The 20068-nt window shown below is 34.5% G+C and overlaps 2 protein-coding genes and 1 long non-coding RNA gene across 4 annotated transcripts in view; 2 read left to right on the top strand and 1 right to left on the bottom strand.

Moving 5' to 3' along the window:
* Positions 1-208: 208 nt before the first annotated feature.
* On the top strand, positions 209-5068 carry LOC110462117. The gene is made up of 4 exons (XM_021515951.1): positions 209-308; positions 1588-1715; positions 3786-3957; positions 4833-5068. The coding sequence occupies exons 1-4, from the start codon at positions 209-211 to the stop codon at positions 5066-5068; spliced, it is 636 nt and encodes a 211-aa protein (XP_021371626.1).
* A 2086-nt stretch (positions 5069-7154) lies between these two features.
* LOC110462133 lies at positions 7155-12570 on the bottom strand. Its single transcript, XR_002464236.1, has 4 exons — positions 12337-12570; positions 11200-11270; positions 9002-9208; positions 7155-8539 (listed from the first exon to the last, which is right to left on the bottom strand). It is a non-coding gene; the product is annotated as an uncharacterized LOC110462133 (long non-coding RNA).
* Positions 12571-16286: 3716 nt separating this feature from the next.
* The window catches only part of LOC110462123 (cilia- and flagella-associated protein 91-like), an 18225-nt gene continuing 14443 nt past the window's right edge, over positions 16287-20068 (top strand). For both annotated transcript variants that reach the window (XM_021515962.1, XM_021515961.1), the window contains exons 1-7: positions 16287-16462; positions 16749-16825; positions 17284-17441; positions 17922-18011; positions 18434-18490; positions 18896-19080; positions 19431-19608. In XM_021515962.1, the coding sequence (XP_021371637.1) occupies positions 16402-16462; positions 16749-16825; positions 17284-17441; positions 17922-18011; positions 18434-18490; positions 18896-19080; positions 19431-19608 (806 nt within the window). In that variant the 5' untranslated portion in view covers positions 16287-16401. The remainder of the gene's footprint in view (positions 16463-16748; positions 16826-17283; positions 17442-17921; positions 18012-18433; positions 18491-18895; positions 19081-19430; positions 19609-20068) is intronic.

The raw sequence follows: 20068 nt of genomic DNA, 5'->3' as shown, positions 1-20068 counted from the left end.
ACAAAGGCTTACAATCACTTTTATACATAATCATCGCAATGTGCACATTTACATGACGACTTTGCGCAGAGCCTAAAATGCAGACGTGAAGAGGTGAGTTTTGATGTCCCTCTTGAATTTTGCAAGGGTATTTGACTTTCTAATAGCAGATGGTAAATGCATGTTATCAATTATTTTTAGGGCTTGTCGAATCAAAAAAGGCATATTCATGACTGAGGCTGATGAAAACGAAGCGCGTTTGATTAGAGAACAAGGGAAAGCTGACTGGAGGGCTTTTGTGATCTCAAGGGGACGTGAACTAAAACCTGGTATGAGACGTTTGTTGTCTTATTTTTTGTAAATCGTAACTACATAGACAAAATACCACGCCGTGGAAACAAAGGATGGAACAAGGATAATCAGAGGACATCCGTAAAAAAAGTACTTTTAGATATAGAAAAGTGAAAATATTACAATGATTTTTTATTTAATCATGATCAAATACATTTACCAAATCTTAGGAAACTCTTATTACATTCATCAGTAAAAGGAAAGGCTTTAGTAGAAATAGTGACCAGGTGAGGGCGAGTCAAACCAGTCAGAGTGTAGCAAAAGGCATTGGACATCATCATAATCAATATATACATACTGGTACATGGTACATTTATATTCCATTTTTTCCACACATGTAGTGGCGGTATGATAGAATGACAGAACCATCGATTTTTACCATATTCAACAGCACTCGAAACGTGAGATTTAACTTAAGAAATGGAAATGTGAGATTTAACTTTAAGTATGGAAACGTGAGATCTAACTTGAAGTATGGAAACGTGAGATTTAACTTGAAGTATGAAAACGTGAAATTTAACTTGAAGTATGGAAACGTGAGATTTAACTTGAAGTATGGAAACGTGAGATTTAACTTGAAGTATGGAAATGTGATATTTAACTTGAAGTATGGAAATGTGAGATTTAACTTAAAGTATGGAAACGTGAGATCTAACTTGAAGTATGGAAACGTGAGATTTAACTTGAAGTATGAAAACGTGATATTTAACTTGAAGTATGGAAACGTGAGATTTAACTTGAAGTATGGAAACGTGAGATTTAACTTGAAGTATGGAAACAAAATCAAACATGTGTTATACGCACAACTTTATATTTTCAGGTAACACTTGTCGTGGCATTTAAAACTGGGTAACGTTTTAGTTTAGGGAAGATTTGTGTAATAACCAATCGTGATGTTTTTGTATAGTATAAAGGTACTGGCCTACTGCCTAGTGGCTTCCAAACATTCAGCGCGTTTGTATTTCTTCATGAAACCATCGCAGTTTTCAAATAATTGTTTTTATGTTTAATCAGTCAAAGGAACCGCCCACCGTGAAACTATTTGAGCAGATTGCATTTGCTATACATTTAACATGTACTTATATCGATGATAACACATTGACAGTGTTTAAGTAAAATTCCAGGCAATATGGATATGAAATCAAAACATAAAGTACGAGAAATATACACGATTCCTAATTGTATTCATATTGCCTATGGATATTATTTTAATCAATTCAAGCTTTAAAGTTTTAAAAAATTATGTCAATGTTTCAGGTGGTTTTATTGTTACCATGAATTTGTCATCCGACGAGGAAAACAACGATGCGTCACACGTAGAAAACGGAACCAGACTTCTGTTTAGTTTCTTGTCTGACATGGCAAGAGAAGGTGTAATAACCCAGGTTTGTGGTTACACATAAATATACTTATTTACAAGTGTTATATATTTATTATTTGATTTAACTTTGCCTTTTCCCCCTTTTGTTTATTTTTTATTTGTATTTAAAAACTTACAAATATACATCAAAAGAAATGCTGTCATGTATCGGTACTACTTTTCACAGATTGATGAAAGTATTTTTTTTTTGTTCTTAAAGTGCCAAAATATAACAGCAAACATATATACTTAAGTGGTGAATATCATAAAAATGTTCATTTGCCATCATTGCATTAAAATTGTTCTTATTTTGTTGAAGATGAAGCCTATTTCTGAATTTATTGATTTAGCAACAATGAATGAAAACGATACATGACTATTGATACACACTTGTTTAAGTTGAAGTTAATAAGATTAACATTCTTTATTTGATTTAAAGCTTAGATTCTAGAAGGCAATAATAATATATTTAAATATCCTTTGGTCTTGTCGTTTTCTCACGTGTTGACACTTACAGAGATGTGATCAATATCAGAGGCGGATCCAAGGGCGGGGGGGGGGGGGGGGGTCACCAGAGCACGTGACACGCCCCTGTCCTGCACTTAATTTGTTTCAGTGCGCGTATATATGCTGCAATTATTGTGTGAATTGATCCTATTAAAAAATGGTGTTTTTTTGTTCTTGACTGGTGATTCTATAGTTGTGTATTACACAGTCTAAGTCACACACCCTCCCATTCCACTCTAATAGGTTTAAACTCGGTGTTGACACTAATTGATACCACACCCCAGCATCAATTAAATGGTTCAGCGAACCATGATGCAGACTTTGTACCGGTATGGTCGATGGTCCGTAGTAGCCACCGGGCACATGTGTTACGTTTGCAAGAAGGACAATTCAAAATTGAAATAAATGAATTACCAAAATTGAATTAATCGATTAATTATTCATTCCAGTCGGGCATTTTACTTATAAACAATAAAAGAAGAAAATCAAGAAATATTTAGATATAGACCCAAGAAAAAATAAAGAGCCTAGACCAGTATCTAACTTAATTTTGTGCAACATGACATATGGTTCAAACAGCATTTGTCGCAAAATAAACTGGAAATCCGGAATAGTGACACCCCCTGAAAAAATTCTTGATCTGAAGATAATAGATGTGTAACATGATATCATCGAAATAAAACATAAATATGTCAAAATAACAGTGAGCAAGTTCGAGACGACATCTAAATAATGAGTTAAATATCCAGAAAGTAAAACAAAACACGATGTCAAAACCATGTGTTTCTCTATCAGAAAAAGTAAAATACATATCGTAGATTTTAATATGATTTTTTTTTTCTTTCTCTCCAATAATTCAATTTTACTGTAAAATAAACGCTTGTGTCCGTTAATTGCGTCATTGCATCAGTTTTCTGAGCTCAATATGAATATTTTATCAATTATTACTTCCACATATATGTTGGTACTAACATCTCATTCTGTAATTGCTCGTCCAAATGTTTGTGGTCTAATACAGTTTGATATTATCGTTCACCTAATTAAGGAATGAAGACAATTTTTTTTGGTAAATTTAAAGGAAAATACGTAACGTAAAAGACGGTATAACACCAGGTTATGAAAAAACATGCATACAAGTTTTCTTTTTAGTTTATCCTTCCTAAGATCAATACAAACATACATAAACTAAATAGCTATGTAGTACAGTGAGCTATTTTCTTTGTTTTTATTTCTGCGTCGACAAACTGAAACTTTTAATAGGTGCAGCCTTAAGTTACCTCGTACTTCTAGTAAGTTTATTATTTTGTTCTTTATGATTTAACACATGTGCGTCAATATGTGTCTTAAATCGTGCATTCCCGGTAACGAATTCCTTTTTTGTTTTTAAAGGGCGATTTAAACAACAAAAGAATGCCATATCCGGTAAAGATGCGCGTTATCTATGTGACCAAGCATATCAGAGGGTAGTTTTGAATTATAAACAAAAATTCTTAACCAATCATATAATTTGCAATAACAAAACGAAATAAACAATATCATGACTGTATATTGTTATTGATAAATATTGATTATATAAATATATTCACAGGAGGAATATCTTGCAACAAACTATCACGGCCACCATCTCAGAACGCCAGCTGATTTTAAGGAGCCGTTTACCAGTGATTTACCGGAAGTAGGGGAACTCGGACAGGACCTAGTGTCTGTGAAATCATTTAAACACTTTCTAAAACACCCGACTTTTAATATTATCGACAAAGGTGAGTAATATAAAATAACGTTAACTATTTCAATGGATATGGCAACTGCATAATGAAACGTTAATTTTGGCTCAGGAAATTACATATTTATTTCTTTTGTCAGAAACTTGATTGTTACTCCTCGAATGACGTAGCGCTAACTTACTAAGTTATTATGTGGCTGTATACAATCTTGAATTCTTAGAAAACAAGCACAGCGGTATCGTTTTCGCTGGACAGTGTGTTCTAAGTAATGGTTCAAAAATGTAAAGGAGGTAACATCTCAAGAGTTTGGCTTTGACGTCATGAAGTATTCATATAGGTCACACACGATACGATTACGTTTTATCATCCTTGAATAAAATGCCCTAATTATGCAGACATCACTGCATGTTTCTGTTGACAGAAAACTATCTTGTGCTAACTAGTATAACAATATAGTGACAAATGGATAAGTAATGTAGCTAACTAGTATAACAATATAGTGACAAATGGATGAGTAAGGTAGCTAACTAGTATAACAATATAGTGACAAATGGATAAGTAATGTAGCTACCTAGTATAACAATATAGTGATAAATGGATGAGTAATGTAATAAGCGATAGGCAGCATTCTTCTTCTGGCGATCAGAAAATTGCTAATTCAACAGTGTTCAAATCATAACAAAAATGAAATGAAAAAAAGAAAGCAAAGCCGATTGCTCCAAAAAGAAAAAGGACAGTTTGAACAATGACAGATTATTTTGATGAAATATAATATGCTTGTTTTTTTGGAAACTCTTGTTATTCGTTTTCAAGATATCGTTCCTTCTTTAATATTTTATCCAAATGTCTGCATAATCATCAATGAAAAAATGCTTAATTAGTTCTATGTTTATGATTTCAAAATGTGACAGGCGAGACGGAGAAGCTGGAGTATTCCCGTGCAATAGTTGCTTCTATCTACCCCTGGCTGCATCACTCGCTGTATGATGGGCTTTCCCTTTCCAGATCGGAAGAGGAAAAACAGATGATTATTGATCAATACTTCAGCAGATTAGAGGCGTATGCGTTTGCTAATTCTGATCACAAGCCGTACGTATTCTACACGGAGGTGGTCATTAAAAAAAGGATGCATAATGAAGGATTATAATGCATCTTTTAAACATTTATGAATAAATTGTAACGGAATCATTCTTCATACGTCATAAATAGATACATTATATATATTCAAGTCCAAAACAAATTAAACAGATTGTATTTATTTTGTTCTTGGTAGCTTCGTTTGGTTCATGATCTAGTTTACACATTTGGTTTGCAAAATGGCAGAAGAGTTTGTTTTTTGTCGTGTTTTCAAGGGTAGAAGTTCTGACAGGCGGCAACACGCCAATATGGTTGTTTTCAATTACTCTTAAACAGCAGGTTTATAACGGAAAGGCACGTATAGTTCTGGAGTGGAAAATATTCACGTGTTTAAGGTTTAAGTTCCCATTGTTTTATATCTTTTTTTTGAGAGGAGGGGGGCGGGGTATATGCTAATTGTACATTTACCAAACTGCTGTTCATTTTCTTCCAACTGCCTCGAAAAAGATAAGTGTTTATAGCAATCAATTCTGATTGATTATCTTGCACTGTTGTAATGAATTGTGTTGAATGTGATGGAGACAAAAGCGCTACGATAAAACATCAATCCATGACTAGTTTTTGAAAGTCACTACTTTGAGAGTAAACCGTATTCCGTATTGATTGTTACGTCATTGGTTTGTGTGTGAGAAAATTACGTCGTTTTCTCAAAAATTGATGACATTACTATCACAAACCAATGACGTAACAATCAATACCTGCTCACAAGAGCAGATAACTCTGCAATACGAAAAGACGGAATAGATACAACGTAGCCAGACCCCGTTACGACTGATGATAACGTCACGTAAGATTCTATTTGCGCTTCTCCTTGTTGATTGCGTATTTTAGTCATCGTACTGTGCTCAATGTGTATTCACTAGTAAAGTACAGGACAATGAACTCAAATAAGGACGTTTTTATTAATTCTAAAACACCTACGTTGATTTTGGATATCACAGAGATATTTTCTTACCTTCATTTAAATACCAATACAGAATTGTATATGGTCCCTTGAACTTTAATAAAAAGCAAGTAATGATTGGGGACGTCTACAGTAGACTTGGGAGTCATACTGAGTTAGAGGACTTGGTACGATTCGCGCAAATGCTTCTTTTTGGATAGGGGTTGATATTTTTGGGTATCAAAAACCACACAAGTTTATGTTTATAGAGCTGAAGCAGAAGAACTTAAGACGAGCAAATACTTCAATGGGTGCATCCATTCGTCGTATTGCCTGAACTAGTGATTATTTTATGCAGTTAGGTTTTTGACTGCTGGCGGACTATCAGTCCCCGACGTTGGCCGTAAACTTGTAGCCGACATGTATTCTGGGGCGACTCACATGAAATACTAGTAGCAGCAACTTTTTGAGCCAAAAGTTATAAATTTGTAATGAATCTTATAAAATGGTTTTATAAACACCGTTCCATTTGTTCTGTTTCTACGCATGTTTTGGAACACTTCAAGTTTATTTTTTTTTACTTCCAGTACAAAGTCCTAAATGGACCAGCATTCAAGGGCGTAGCTAGCCCTTGTTCAGAGTGAATTCATTTCATGGGTCAGGGTAAACAGATGACCGAAAACGGACATTGAACAACAGATAGACACAAAGCTCATCGAGGGTTAATAATTATGAGAAAACCTTGTGAATGACTGAGAATAAGCAAACCAACCCATTGTGATGACATTTGTTGGAGGTGTAACCCAGGGCTCGATAACCATGGCATACTCGTATTCTTGGGGTTAAAATATTTAAATATCCATATAAATAGCAACACAGGCACAATACTGCAAACAAACATATTTGGTGGTTATCTTATTTAAACTGTTTTTGTACCCAAAATATTGTGCTTAATTTTGATTTCACTTATTAAAAAATTCTTATTATTTTTGTCTTTTGCAAATATTGTAGGTGCACATTTGTCATGTGCTGATCTTTTGTAATTAAAACAGTGAGCTAGAATTTGAGTACACTTGAATATGTATGTTTTCAGTACATCCATCTATATATATCTGGCTAGATCAGCCTGCTACTTTTCATAGAAAGAAAATAAAAATGACTTAAGATTTTTACAAGTTGACAATGATTGAAAAACACAAAAAGGGAACTCAGTGTATGTTTTTATTGTTGTTTTTGTGAATAATGAATGTATTTAAAACAATAAATGTTTATAAATGTTATGACTATTAACCCCGGGTTGGCCCGGGCTACCTTAAACAGGCCCGATGGCTTTAAGCCTGGAGTCTGAGCATGACTATGTCTGATATAAGCATACAGCACATCACTTAAAGTTAACCCTTTCACCCCTATGTAACTTCAATAAACTCTTCCATGCATTGATTTGGATGAGTCAATTGTGGTCTACAGTGGCGAAAGGGTTAAGGGTACCACTGCATCAGTTATAATCAAGAAGGTTCCACTCCATCCTCCATATCCAGGGGTTACGCTCACTTTCGCTCTTTACACCCCTGGAATATGTCATAGCAAAATTGAAGGCTCAGTGTGCAATACATTTAAAAAAAATCTTAAAAACTTATCTGATCCTTGAGACCTTGAATAATACATTATATATGTAGTATTTAAACTGATCTGATTTAGAGCCTCGTGGTTTTGTAGAAGTTGTCTGAAATGTTTAAAACATTTGACATCTTTGAGCTTCAACATAAGTCAAGGTCATTCACTTGACCTAACATAATAGCACGTAACCCAGCAAGCAAAGTCACGAATCAAATTTCCCTGACTGTTATCCACATATATATATATGTACACGTAAAATTAGTCATCGGAAGTTGTCTATCATGTGACCTTGAAAGTGGATTATGGTCATTTATACTTGATTGTATTTGGCCCTATCATGCTGAAGTATCAGGAGTCTTGGACTTATAGTTCTTAAGAAGAGGTTGTTTGGATTGTTCAACACATTTGTCCCCTCTAAACTTGAAAGCAATTCAAGGTTAGTTGTTTCACCTACATCAAGTTGGCGCACTCCGCACGCCCCCTAACTTTCTTTCATCTACATGGAGTAGGGGCACTCCGCGCGCCCCCCAACTATCTTTCACCCACATGGAGTAGGGGCACTCCGCGCGCCCCCTAACTATCTTTCACCTACATGGAGTAGGGGCACTCCAGGCACCCCTTAACTATCTTTCACCTACATGGAGTAGGGGCACTCCTCGCGCCCCCTAACTATCTTTCACCTTCATGGAGTAGGGGCACTCCGCATGCCCCCTAACTATCTTTCACCTTCATGGAGAAGGGGCACTCCACGCGCCCCCAATTTTTCCTTACATATCAGACATATAACTAGAAGTTAAAAAAAGTCCTAGATATGGGGTCCCTGACAGTACGGCCAACCTGGGGTCCTTCATAGACATCATCCCCAGCTTGCATATGGTTGATATCCTCATCCATTACAGGCTCCTGCAAGGTGATGGTAATGTTGTTAAGTACCGCACAGGCAACAATCACCTTCACCACCCTCTCAGGTTTCATGCAAATCTGTATCAAAAGGAAACCATTCTTATGGTAATTCTGAACAAGCAAAAGACCCAGAGTGATGATATCGAGCCAATATGTACGGAGATGAAAGGCTACCAAGTTTGATATACTGTATATGATCTTCACCAATTTTCAAGGTCACAGGGATCAAGTGTATAAACAAAATCTTTTTAATATTACATCACAAAGCAAAGATGGCGATTTCGTCTTGTTCCTTAATTAATGTAGCCCATTTTAATATATTTACCCTTGATCCACTTTGATGGTTACTGGTGTGAGATTGACCAACTCATGTCCATTGAGACAATACCCAACACTACTGCACATCATGTGTAATTTTCTCAAGGTTATGATAATCATTTTCACTTAATCAAGATAATGTCCTTGTAATTAGTGTCATAGGTTTATCAATATAAAACTGCTCAAAACCAGAAAAAAAGTAATCATAGAAGATAAGCTCACCTCTGAGTGAAAGACATGGAAGCATCTTTTCCATCTCCCAAACGTCCTTTCAATAGTGCATGCTCCTTGTCCTTGCGTGAGCCACGTTGTAACGCTGTTGTTGAGCGTTCTGGGGGTTAAGCTACGGGGTTAGGAGGAAAGGTCGGCAGAATCCCCTAAAAGGACCCCATTCTCCCAATGTTGGTGCTGCTCAAGTTGCAGGCAAACCTGAAGAAATAAAATATAAATTCAAAACCTTTATTTAAAATAAAATTGCTAACTTTATCTGGCTGAATAAATACTTCTGTATACCACTAGTGGTATATATGACTTTGTGGAGTTTTGATTGGCTGAACTTTGACCAGAATTATGTCACTTCTACATGTTTATTTATGAAAAACTGGATAACAAATTTAAAACATGTTCAACTAGGGTACTTCACATTTGTTATGTGACTGTTTATAAATGAATGACTTAAATCTGTTGAAATAAAAACAACTTCTTTAATGTTATTCATAATCAAATTTCTATCAGTATTCATCTTCTCTGATGTCACTCAGTGTCTAGCTTAAAGTAACCATTAAAGCCATCATTTTCTTTCATGTATTTCATGTAGACCATTAATACAAAACTCTTTCTCATGAAACTTTTTTTTTTTGTCAAATAAAGGTCATTAGGAGTCAAAGTTTAAATGCACTTTTTTTGGTTAACAAACTTTGAAAAGCTTGTTTTCAAGTTCTTTAAGGGTTAGGTCTTGATATTTGATTTAGATTTGAGTAAAATAAGTGAACTTGATTAGTTTTCAAGGTCACGATGGTAAAACATGTGCAAATACTTAAACAACCTCTCCCAAATAAGGAAGAGGTCTAGGTCCAAGATGTTTGACAATAAGCATGCCTGAATGAAGGGTTTAAATATAGTTTAAATGAATGACCTTGACATAGATTGAATGTGATTTGAACTGTAACTTCCAAAATCCATCTTCATATTTGGACAATGTCGGCATTGTATCAGTTCTTTCAGTACTTTGATTTATATCAAACTAAAAACAAAGCATGCTTTACTTTCAGAGAGAATAGTCAAAGTGTTATCAATAAATCAATTAGTTCACCTGCAGCATACGTCCGGCATTGATTGTTTACTTTAAACAACTTCTTGTCAGTAACCAAAAGGCCTATGATGATGATATTTTGCCAGTTACATGATGGGAAGAAGGGCTACCAAGTTTGTTAAATATAAAGTCCTTGTTTAACTTTCAAGGTCACAAGTGTCACATGTTTAAATCTTTTAATAGATTCTTTGGAATCAAACATTGATATTTTGCCTATAGTTATATTTTAGTCCACTTTTAAGATTACACGTGTGAGATTTATGCAAGGTGACCCCACTGAAAATTCCCAGTGGGATTACAGTACACTGTATATAGATAATAATTTGATCCGTCCTTGCCCCAGGGGCTGAAGGGGTGGGGCCCAAAAAGTATAAAATGGCTGATATTTTAAAAAAACTCTGCACTCAGATGGTACAAGATTTAAATATTTTTTTGGATGGAAATGCATTATATAAACTGATAGTTATATTACTCTTTGGTCATTGTTCTCCTTGGTTTATATAGGGAAATAACACTTCTGACTATATATTTTGTCAATTTTCAGCAAGAAATAAATCAAACTTGGTTGGAATAATTATAATAAAATTGAAATCAAATAGTATCAGAAACTAAGATCCTGACCTATCCCAGGGGCTGGCCAAAGAGGAAAATTGGCTAAATAACAATAGAGATTATATTTCTCAATAGCAAAATAATTTATTTGAATAATTTTTAAAGTTCTTATCCTGTGGTGACATGACAAGTATCGTATTTCACTTTGTTTACAATTTGATTTCCACATCTCATCTCAATAATGAAATTGAGCTACCAGTACCTATAATATAACTCAGGTGACCGCTAAGGCACTTGGGCCTCTTGTCTATGGGGGAGCTGCTCATTTTTAATATGCTGTAAATAATGTTATTGATATTACTGTTTAATAAAGATGTAAAATGTTTTCTCTGTTTGTGTTGTTTGTTAATCAATTATATCCTTTGGCTGGGGTCGATACCTGGATTTATCAACCCGATAAAAGATATATTGAGTTTATATATTAAAGGGAAATAAATATATTTTCAACTATTTTTCTTTTGTATAAATTTGTATTGTACATAATAAACTCCAATACCTGAGAGTTTCTGAAGACATGGGCATCATGTGAACAGCCAGGCCATGCAGCATTAATGTTCAGGAACTTGCCTATTAAAGAAGAAATATTGAAGAGGATTAAAATGCTACGAATGATATTTGGTAGTAATTGTATTCATTACATAAACTATTTATCAGTGAAGTCATGGATAGAATTTAATCATTGCTATGATGAAAGGAACAAATATTTGTTTCACTGGATCCACATCACTTTTGCATAACACAAAACATTAAAATTACATCAAATATAGGGCCAGAATAAAACAATGTTCATAAAAGGATACCTGTAGGAGGTTTACATGTGAATTATGTAGTCACAGATTTTTAAACACCCCCATTATACCAAAAAAAAGTGCAGGAATAGGGTAATTGAAAATGTTACGTTTTTTATTTATTTTATTTCATTATACATCAGAGTGTTCCTGTAATTGAATGTGATTTGATAGATTCAATTACCGGTACATATGTACTCAAGTTTTCTGTACATGCAGCTACATATTAGCATGTTTACATGTAGGACTGCATGGATATTCTGAATCAGATGTCACAGATAACTCATTTTGATTTTAACACTCTGTACCTGATACAACTATTTGTTCTCTTTCAATGCTTTTTAGCTGTTTTGAATCAATAATATCAGTTGTTAATGTGTGTGACACTTGAATAAATTAATCATTCAAGATATAACAGTTCAACAGTTTTAATATTGATACCTATGATTTATGTGTCCCATTTAAAAATTAACAGAAATTATTCCACAGTGATTTAGTCTTTGGTAAAATGTCATTTATTTCTTGAAATGTGAAATCATGATTTTTTTAAACCCAATGTTATTGCTATAGCTGAAAAATAAAATAAACCATTTATGTTTTATTTTTTTAATTGATTTATTTTTAATATGAATTAAGCTGTACAATTTCCAATACTAATGCAATTATAGACTACTTATTTTTTGTTATTTTCATAAACAAAAAACTATGTTTGGACAACAGTACTGTGTCTGTGAGATGAGTTATGGACTTTTTGAAACAGACTTTAGGTTATATAGGTCATTTTTTATCAATGTTCTAAGCGACAAACAAAAATTAGGAACGCTGAGTACAACATGATAACTTACCATCAGCATCACACACACCTTGCACATTTATATCCTTTCCTGTTTACATACGATGGCTCATCCTGCAATTTGATGTGGGTGCCATCCACTGCCCCAATGACCGAGGGAAAGCCAGATATGGCAAAAAAAAATTGTCTTCCCTCGTTGACTTTCCTCCAGGGAAGGCCACTTAAGTACATGGTCTTTGAACTGGCACAGAGCTGCACACACATCCCTGACTGATCTAGACACTGTGCTTTTGTCCAATCCTTTCAATGAAATGACAAGTAAGTTGTTTACAGTAAAACAAATTGAGACTTTTATAGATTTTATTTAATGAGACTTTTTTTCTGGCCACAGCAAAGAAAGTATATAGTCAATACTGTTACACTTAAAGTGACTTGCCACTTCCTTTTAAAACAAAGGAGTGTAACCTCAAGTTCATTGCGTCAGTCAAAGGTGCTAATTAACTGACAGATCTAAGTGATATGATTAATGTAAATTGGTTATTGCAATTTGTTTACAAAGACAGTTTTTGACAGCACTGTTGGTATAAAAAAAGTATTGTAACACTTGGGTACATACAGTTTTATTCTTATACTTGTTAAACATGCAGTATAGAGTAATAACAGATGAGAGAACTGCTGTATTGATGAAAAATAAAAGCCATTTAAAAAAGAGAAATTAAAGTATACAAAAATACATATACAATATTAGTACTTTAAGTACTTTTAAGTTTTAGATCCAAGTTTTAATGTTTATATAATTAAATACCTGTAGTGTCGATCTCCAACAACTTGCAGGAAGCTGCCACTTGCAAGAAACCTCAGGCTGCAGGCTACCTGCTGCTCAACGGATCATGATTTCTCCTGGAACTTCTGGTTAAGACTTGTATTATTAGGCCAGACACAAACAAAATGGACTGCCATCCAAAGCGGTACCGCTGCCTGAACTCTTCATCAGTGAAGTCCCCATTCAGGATCTTCTGGTGCCTATAAATTCTATTTTTCCTCTGAGGAGGCACAATTACTAATACTAAGGCGGCCATATTTGACGACTTGTTTAAAAGTATTTAATCATGGGTAAAAGAATGTTTAAAGTTAGCGACTATTTAACGAGTCGTTAAATCTTAACAACTCGCTGGCCATGGTTTAACGACATCGTTAGCTCAGCAATGGCTTTGAACAACCGGGCCCTGGTATTCCTCTATTACAACAAGACATGGGTAAAATATTATTGTTTTATAACCTATGATCCAGTTGGAAAATTAAAAGAAAAGCTGCTGTTTTATCCACAAATAACCACAGAAACTGTACCATCACCTAATTAAGCTCGCAAGCACCTGGGGCCAGTTGTTCAAAGGGTGAGTAGCTTAATTACAGCTTAACGACATTTTTTCAACCTTTAATAATTTTGTCGATATACAAGGTAAAACCTCACAATTGTGCATGAAAATTTACTCTACTAAATATTTGATATCTGGAAAGTTGTAACTAACTCAGAGGTTGTGTCTTAAAGATATACAAAAATTAAAATTTGCGCTAATCACTGATTAAGCTAAACACCTTTTGAACAACTGGACCCTGCATGAGCTCAAAATATGTATTAAAGAGTTATCATTCTGACAACAAACTTCAACTCGCAGTTTCATCTTTTAGAAAAGATGGTTGTCACTATGAACTGAATACTTACTATCTGTGTAACATACTGAAATTCAGGGGTTTCTTCACCGCAGTTGTGATACTTCAGCTGGAGAAGATAACAAATATATTTAATAATATGACATTTTACATTTTATAATTTGTTTTCTTTTATTTGCATTCAAAATATTCTCAAACCCAAATGACTATATACTAAACTGCCTGATATCTTATGCATTCTTTTTGTCAAAACACAAATATTACACAGAGAAATAAAACAAAAATACCTGTACCATGATTTACTTACTCTGAGTTACCATCTGGTCTCAAGTTTGACAATAATTCCAAGTCTGCCTTGAACTGAAGACCTATTTTCTGTATAATAAATTAATTTGTCAGTATTAATGTACATAGAACAGTAATTGTGTTTCCATTTCATTCAGGATTTATGAAACAATTTGAGAAGATTTGGAATCAATCTTACTTATTCAGCAGTAAGCCCATGCCTGATAATACATATCTAGAACAGTTAAACAGAAATGCCTACAAATGCTATCTAATTGTCCTGTAATAAGCCCACCTCCCTACATGTACTTCAAGCCAGACCACTGGTACTATGGCCTTGTCTGTCAATACAATATCTTGTAGAAACAGGAAACACACAAAACTTTTTTTGGCCTTATCCTGTAATTCAACGTTCAATTTGTTTCCTATAGTTTATTTGCTTGGAGTTTAACATCCTCTCAACAGCCGGGGTCATATGATGACGAGAGCCTAGGGAAACACCACCTGAAAAATAAAATAGATGGAAAAGGAAGAAGACAGGAATGATAGGGGGGAAAAAATCCCAAATGTTGCAATGGGGGCCGCAGATCAATTTTGGTCTCTTCAATATCACCTTCAAAGAAAACACTCAAAACAGGGAAGAAAACCTAGATTCCCCTAGACTTGAACCGAACAACCATGGTGGACAAAATATCAAAGACAGAATAATGTTTTCGCCCTACCATTACATAAAAACGGTGCTAAAATGTTCTGATCTTATGAATTCAAAAGCTACCTTAACCCCTGCAGAATTTTAAGATGTGTTACAAGATTTTGGGCTCAGGGTCATTATAATTTGGTATGTTACATAATTAATCTGCCAGAAAGCAGGTTCAATGCCAATTTTTATGTTCAATTCAAAATAAATAGCACACATATGTACAATGCAATTCTTTTCAAGTCGATTTATACTCCATATTGTTAACTGTTAAAATTATATTTCTGTAAAAAGTTTGGTGGATAGATTTAACCACTAGGAACACACAACCCATCCCTCCAACAGCCCTCAACCTCATTATCCCTCCCCCTCCCCCGGCCCTCCCCAACCACCTACACCACCCATTTTTTACCACACACAACCCGTTATGATCAATCTTGCCCCCCATCCCTCATCACCTGAACTTGTTTTCTCATCAGGCATTTGTCTGTTAACATTCAATAGCAAACCAATTTAACAATGCAATAATCTGTGAGCTAGAGCTGAATATGAATGAAAATTGTTTCAACTTTAATACCATGCCACATGATGCAAGCAATGCCTATGGCTATTGGCTATGTATATTGATTTTTAATGTTCAAACTAAAATATAGACCAAAGTGCAGATTTTCCCACTAACGATGATTAATTAACTTTAACGATAATGTCATCATCAGCTAAATTTCATAGCAGTTGTAAGGCCTACCCACCTTAAGTACTAATATTAATACCCGGCCACCTCTGATCATCACCATGCTGTGTCAAACCAGTCAGCTGGCCTATGTACATTTCTGTCAGTCTATTAACAATTCGAAATAATGTAGCCACATTTTCTAAGGTAAAATATGAAATTCAAACACTTGGACATACCTGCTTATTGGACTGCTGAACTATGAGTCTGGTCTCACATTTGGAAAGCTGGCGGGAATTCAGTTGCTTAATAAATTATAGGTGATAAGAGTGACCTCCCCTTACACCATAGTTCGAACAGTTCGTTATTATTGCTAGAAAAAAATAGTTAATTCATTTTTTATTTCATTATCCTTTACTTTATCGGTGTAGGTGCAAATTTGGCCAATATTATTTCTAATTTGTGATTTGTAACATTTCCGGAAATATTTACCAGGATTTTGCTTAAAATTTAGTTTGGTATAATTATTTTAACACTGTTTTTTTTATATTACATCGTAAATTATCAAAACTATTTTCGATTTAGCGTTTTAATTAAAAATGAAAATAAATCTTCGTGTTAAATACCTCAGTAAGTGAATATTAATGGAAATTTCGTCTCGCAATCACCATGACGACAATGTAAATGGAGACGCCATCTTGTTTTTAGTAATGGAGGACTGACACAAACCTAAAGTTGTATGGGAAGAAAAACAACATAAATACAGTGTTTAGGATCCTTACACAGGAATCAAAATGGCAACACAGACACAAACTATCAAGCGGCAAGCCGCTAGGACACACGATTATCTATACGGTAGGTAAAATAAAGTAAAAACTAATTTATCGGCAATAAACACTAAAAACAGTGTAGCTCGAAAACTTCTTACTTGACGGAATTTGGAAAGAGTGCAGGAATGAATATCACATATTGAAGTAGCATGACAGCGACAGACAAACAGTGTCATTATGTGTATTTAAGTAATAGTAAATGCTATGATCTGTTTTTTCACACGTATGGTGTCATCTTTGTAAACCTGTGACATTTTAATCAAAGAAAGTCAGTGCGATGTAAACGACGTTCACGTTCATTTTTTTTACAGATAATCACTTTGTTGTGTCCAGCGAGAGGGATCATGCTCGTGCTACATTTAAAGCCCATACCGGCACGGATAGGGTCGTAAGTATACACTGCTGTATTAACAGTATTCGAATGTCAACTAAATTATTTAAAAATATGGTGTGAAATCCTCACTTTTCAGTTATCACTTATGGTGACTTGTTAAATACTGACTTGGCTACTGTATTCTACCGAACAACATAGTAGTAAATCCAAGAGAAGGGGATGAGAACATCTTAAGATTGTTTCCTGGATATTAAATTTCCCAACAGGATACCATTGTTTTGCATTCCAAAGAGTAAAAACATGAAAAAATAAACGCATTTGTGAAATCGAGTAGGTAACTTTTTTTCCTTCTCATATTCAATTGCTGCCTTCATCTTATCTTGTATTGCACTTGCCCCATTTGTTGAGAAAATCAATGACTGGCGTAAAGCTGGATAATAGACAGAAGGGACTAGGAATGTAGTACTGTTTATATAAGCCACAACAGATTAATATTTCATTTATGCTTGTAGAAACGTGTGCCGAATTACACCACTATGTTCAGTGAGCTCCGGCATCATCCACGCTTTCAAATGCGATTGGATGTCACTGACCCTGTCCCAAAATTTATTTCCCGTCAATGGAGAGGTTACGGGGAACAGCAGCGGGATGCCATGGTCCGCTACACAACGTACGTAAGACATTACAAACCGGTTGTGGTGTTATTAAATTGGAAAAAAACAGATCTCTTATAATAGATATTGCAGATTGCAGGTTTTATATCCAACATAAATTAACAGTTACATGTGTCTATTTCAATCAAAGCTAATTCCTTTTTTATCGGACACCATTTATTTTTTCCAACAATAAAAAAGATTTCTTATAAAAAAAATATAAACTACTTTTTGAACACTGTTTATCAGTTTGCATAAAATGTATTCATGTTGTGACATTAAGCAATACATAATGCAACATTATAATAATGATAAAATGAAAAACACAAAATTGCATATATAGATCAAAGAACTGGTAATTATTATTCAAGAATAATTTGCTGAAGTTCGTACAATCATTCCTGATACTTACTACATGTAAAAATTCCAAAATATGATTTCATTATATATTTATATACCACATTTTTGTATTTTTCTTTTCGCTTTTTAATTTTCAGATTTAATTATGATCCATCAGTTGTTGTCCCATCGAAGCACTTTGCAAATGCAGAAGTAGGCGGCAAAAATAGATACAAATTCTTTAAGAGGTTTGTTATTTCTTTGTTACAGCAACATTTCCTCAACTGTTTCATATGTTATATTGGTTGGTTTTAAATCACACCTGTTGATTTTACATTCTTGCACAAGAAAATGTTCACAGTATATTTGCTTGGCCCCAAGTTAATCTTTATTTAATATAAGTGATATTATATTTCTCAAACAATGTATTTTCAATTTAAAAGATACATGTGTGTCTACAAGAACAGATTGAGTTTTATCATTTATGGTTTCAGGAAATTCTAGCTAACTTGTAATAGCATAACGTTCTCCTGAACCAACCTCCCTGACTATAGCTAGAACAATTTCTATACCTGTGGGTATGGATACTTAGGGTTCCCTTACTGTTTCATTAATTTCGTGATTTTTTTTAATTTTAATTAAATTATTAAATAATATTTAAACATTTCAGACCAATGATTCCGTTCCTACAGCAGATTCCTCCCGAGGTTATGCTGGCTACTGCAAGGTAAGACAGTAGAAATAACTGCTGTATAAATTTGACTACATGGTTTTGAAGGATATTTAGACCAGTTCAAATTTGAGTGCTGTATAATTCTCCAGAAATGGAATTTAACATGTACAAATTGTGAATATGAACTATTTTATCAAAGTTTGATTTCCATGAAAATAAAATCAGCCTGATGGTGTTGGCTTCAAGAGCCCAGAATCTTTAAGTCTTTGGTAATCTTATAATTGTTTGAAGAAATATTTCCCATTTGCCAGGGGAGCATCCACATCCAATTTCTTCATGTTCCTTTATATTTTGCAAATAAGTTTTCAAATATAAAACCTTGATCACCTTTTAGCTTATTAATACCAGGAAGTATAATAACATGTATATATGAAACAAACAACTGTTTTGATTGAACAGACAAGACCCCCTGGCCGGTCCAGATCAGCTACTGGTAGAAAGGCCCCCAACACCCCTCACCAGGACTGTTGAGGTCCAGACAGACTACCGGGACTCTGAGGCCCAGACAGACCCCTACACTCCCGAGTATGTTGTCAGGCCAGGTTCGGCCCCAGAACTCCTCACCCTGGCTACACTCTCCTTCGGTAAGATTGTCTACTACAGGGAAATTCATGCTAAACTGAGTCAATAACTAATGATTAGAAAGTTCACCATTCAGGATGTTTTCTCTTGGTAAATTAAGAAAAGTTGTCTGACAGATATTTGGAGAAAAAATATTGAGATATTAACTGTCAATTAGGAACAAATCAGATTATGTCAATGAAAAATCAACATGCAACACTGGGTAACTCTTTGTCTATATTTAAGATCATTTCTAAAGTTAAATATTTTCAAATGTGAATGGAACCAAATTTCAGCGCCAAAATAGCCCTTCAAAAAGTCCTGTCACTGTGACATAAGCAAGTTTTGAGTGATTGATTACCGTTAATTTCAGGGCGAGGATTACCAGCAGGTTTGGCAGAAGTTGAAATGATCGAGCGTGCACGAGCTAAGCGAGCATGGGAGGCAACTCTACCACCTCTGAACGACGTATCACAACTCGACAAACGTCGTCGAATGATGGACGAGATGGAAAGGAAAGAATGGGCACTGAGGGAACAGGAAATTGAAAAGTGGGTCATAATGCTTTTCTTAACTAGGTTGCAAATATTCTTAGTTTTGAAATTATTTTTTTTATTGAAAAAATTATAGTCAAACATTGCTCATGCAGAAGTTTTATTGTCACTATATTTATCTGAAAAAAAATTGATCCTGGAAAAATTAAAATGCTGTAGGTAGATGTATTTCAAACTGTGTTATTAAATACTGTATATTGGGAAATTTTCGCCCAGTCAAACTTTCGCCCTTCACTCATGTAACCAATTTTAGCTCTGTGTTAATATCACCCTTCACATTAATTACTATGATTATTATGCTGTTAACTTATATTCATTATTGAGGGCAAAAAGGCGAAAATTAAACTGCAGCAAACATTTCCTTGTAAAAATAAATATAAACTTGCAAAATATTTATTATTTTACAACTCACTTTTGCTGGCCTGCATGTTAATGCGTTGGGGGTGGGTGGGGTGGG

This window comes from Mizuhopecten yessoensis, unplaced genomic scaffold (genome assembly GCF_002113885.1).
Source record: "Mizuhopecten yessoensis strain PY_sf001 unplaced genomic scaffold, ASM211388v2 scaffold10751, whole genome shotgun sequence".
NCBI classification, from domain to species: Eukaryota; Metazoa; Mollusca; class Bivalvia; order Pectinida; family Pectinidae; genus Mizuhopecten; species Mizuhopecten yessoensis.
This window is presented reverse-complemented; position numbering and strand designations above follow the sequence as displayed.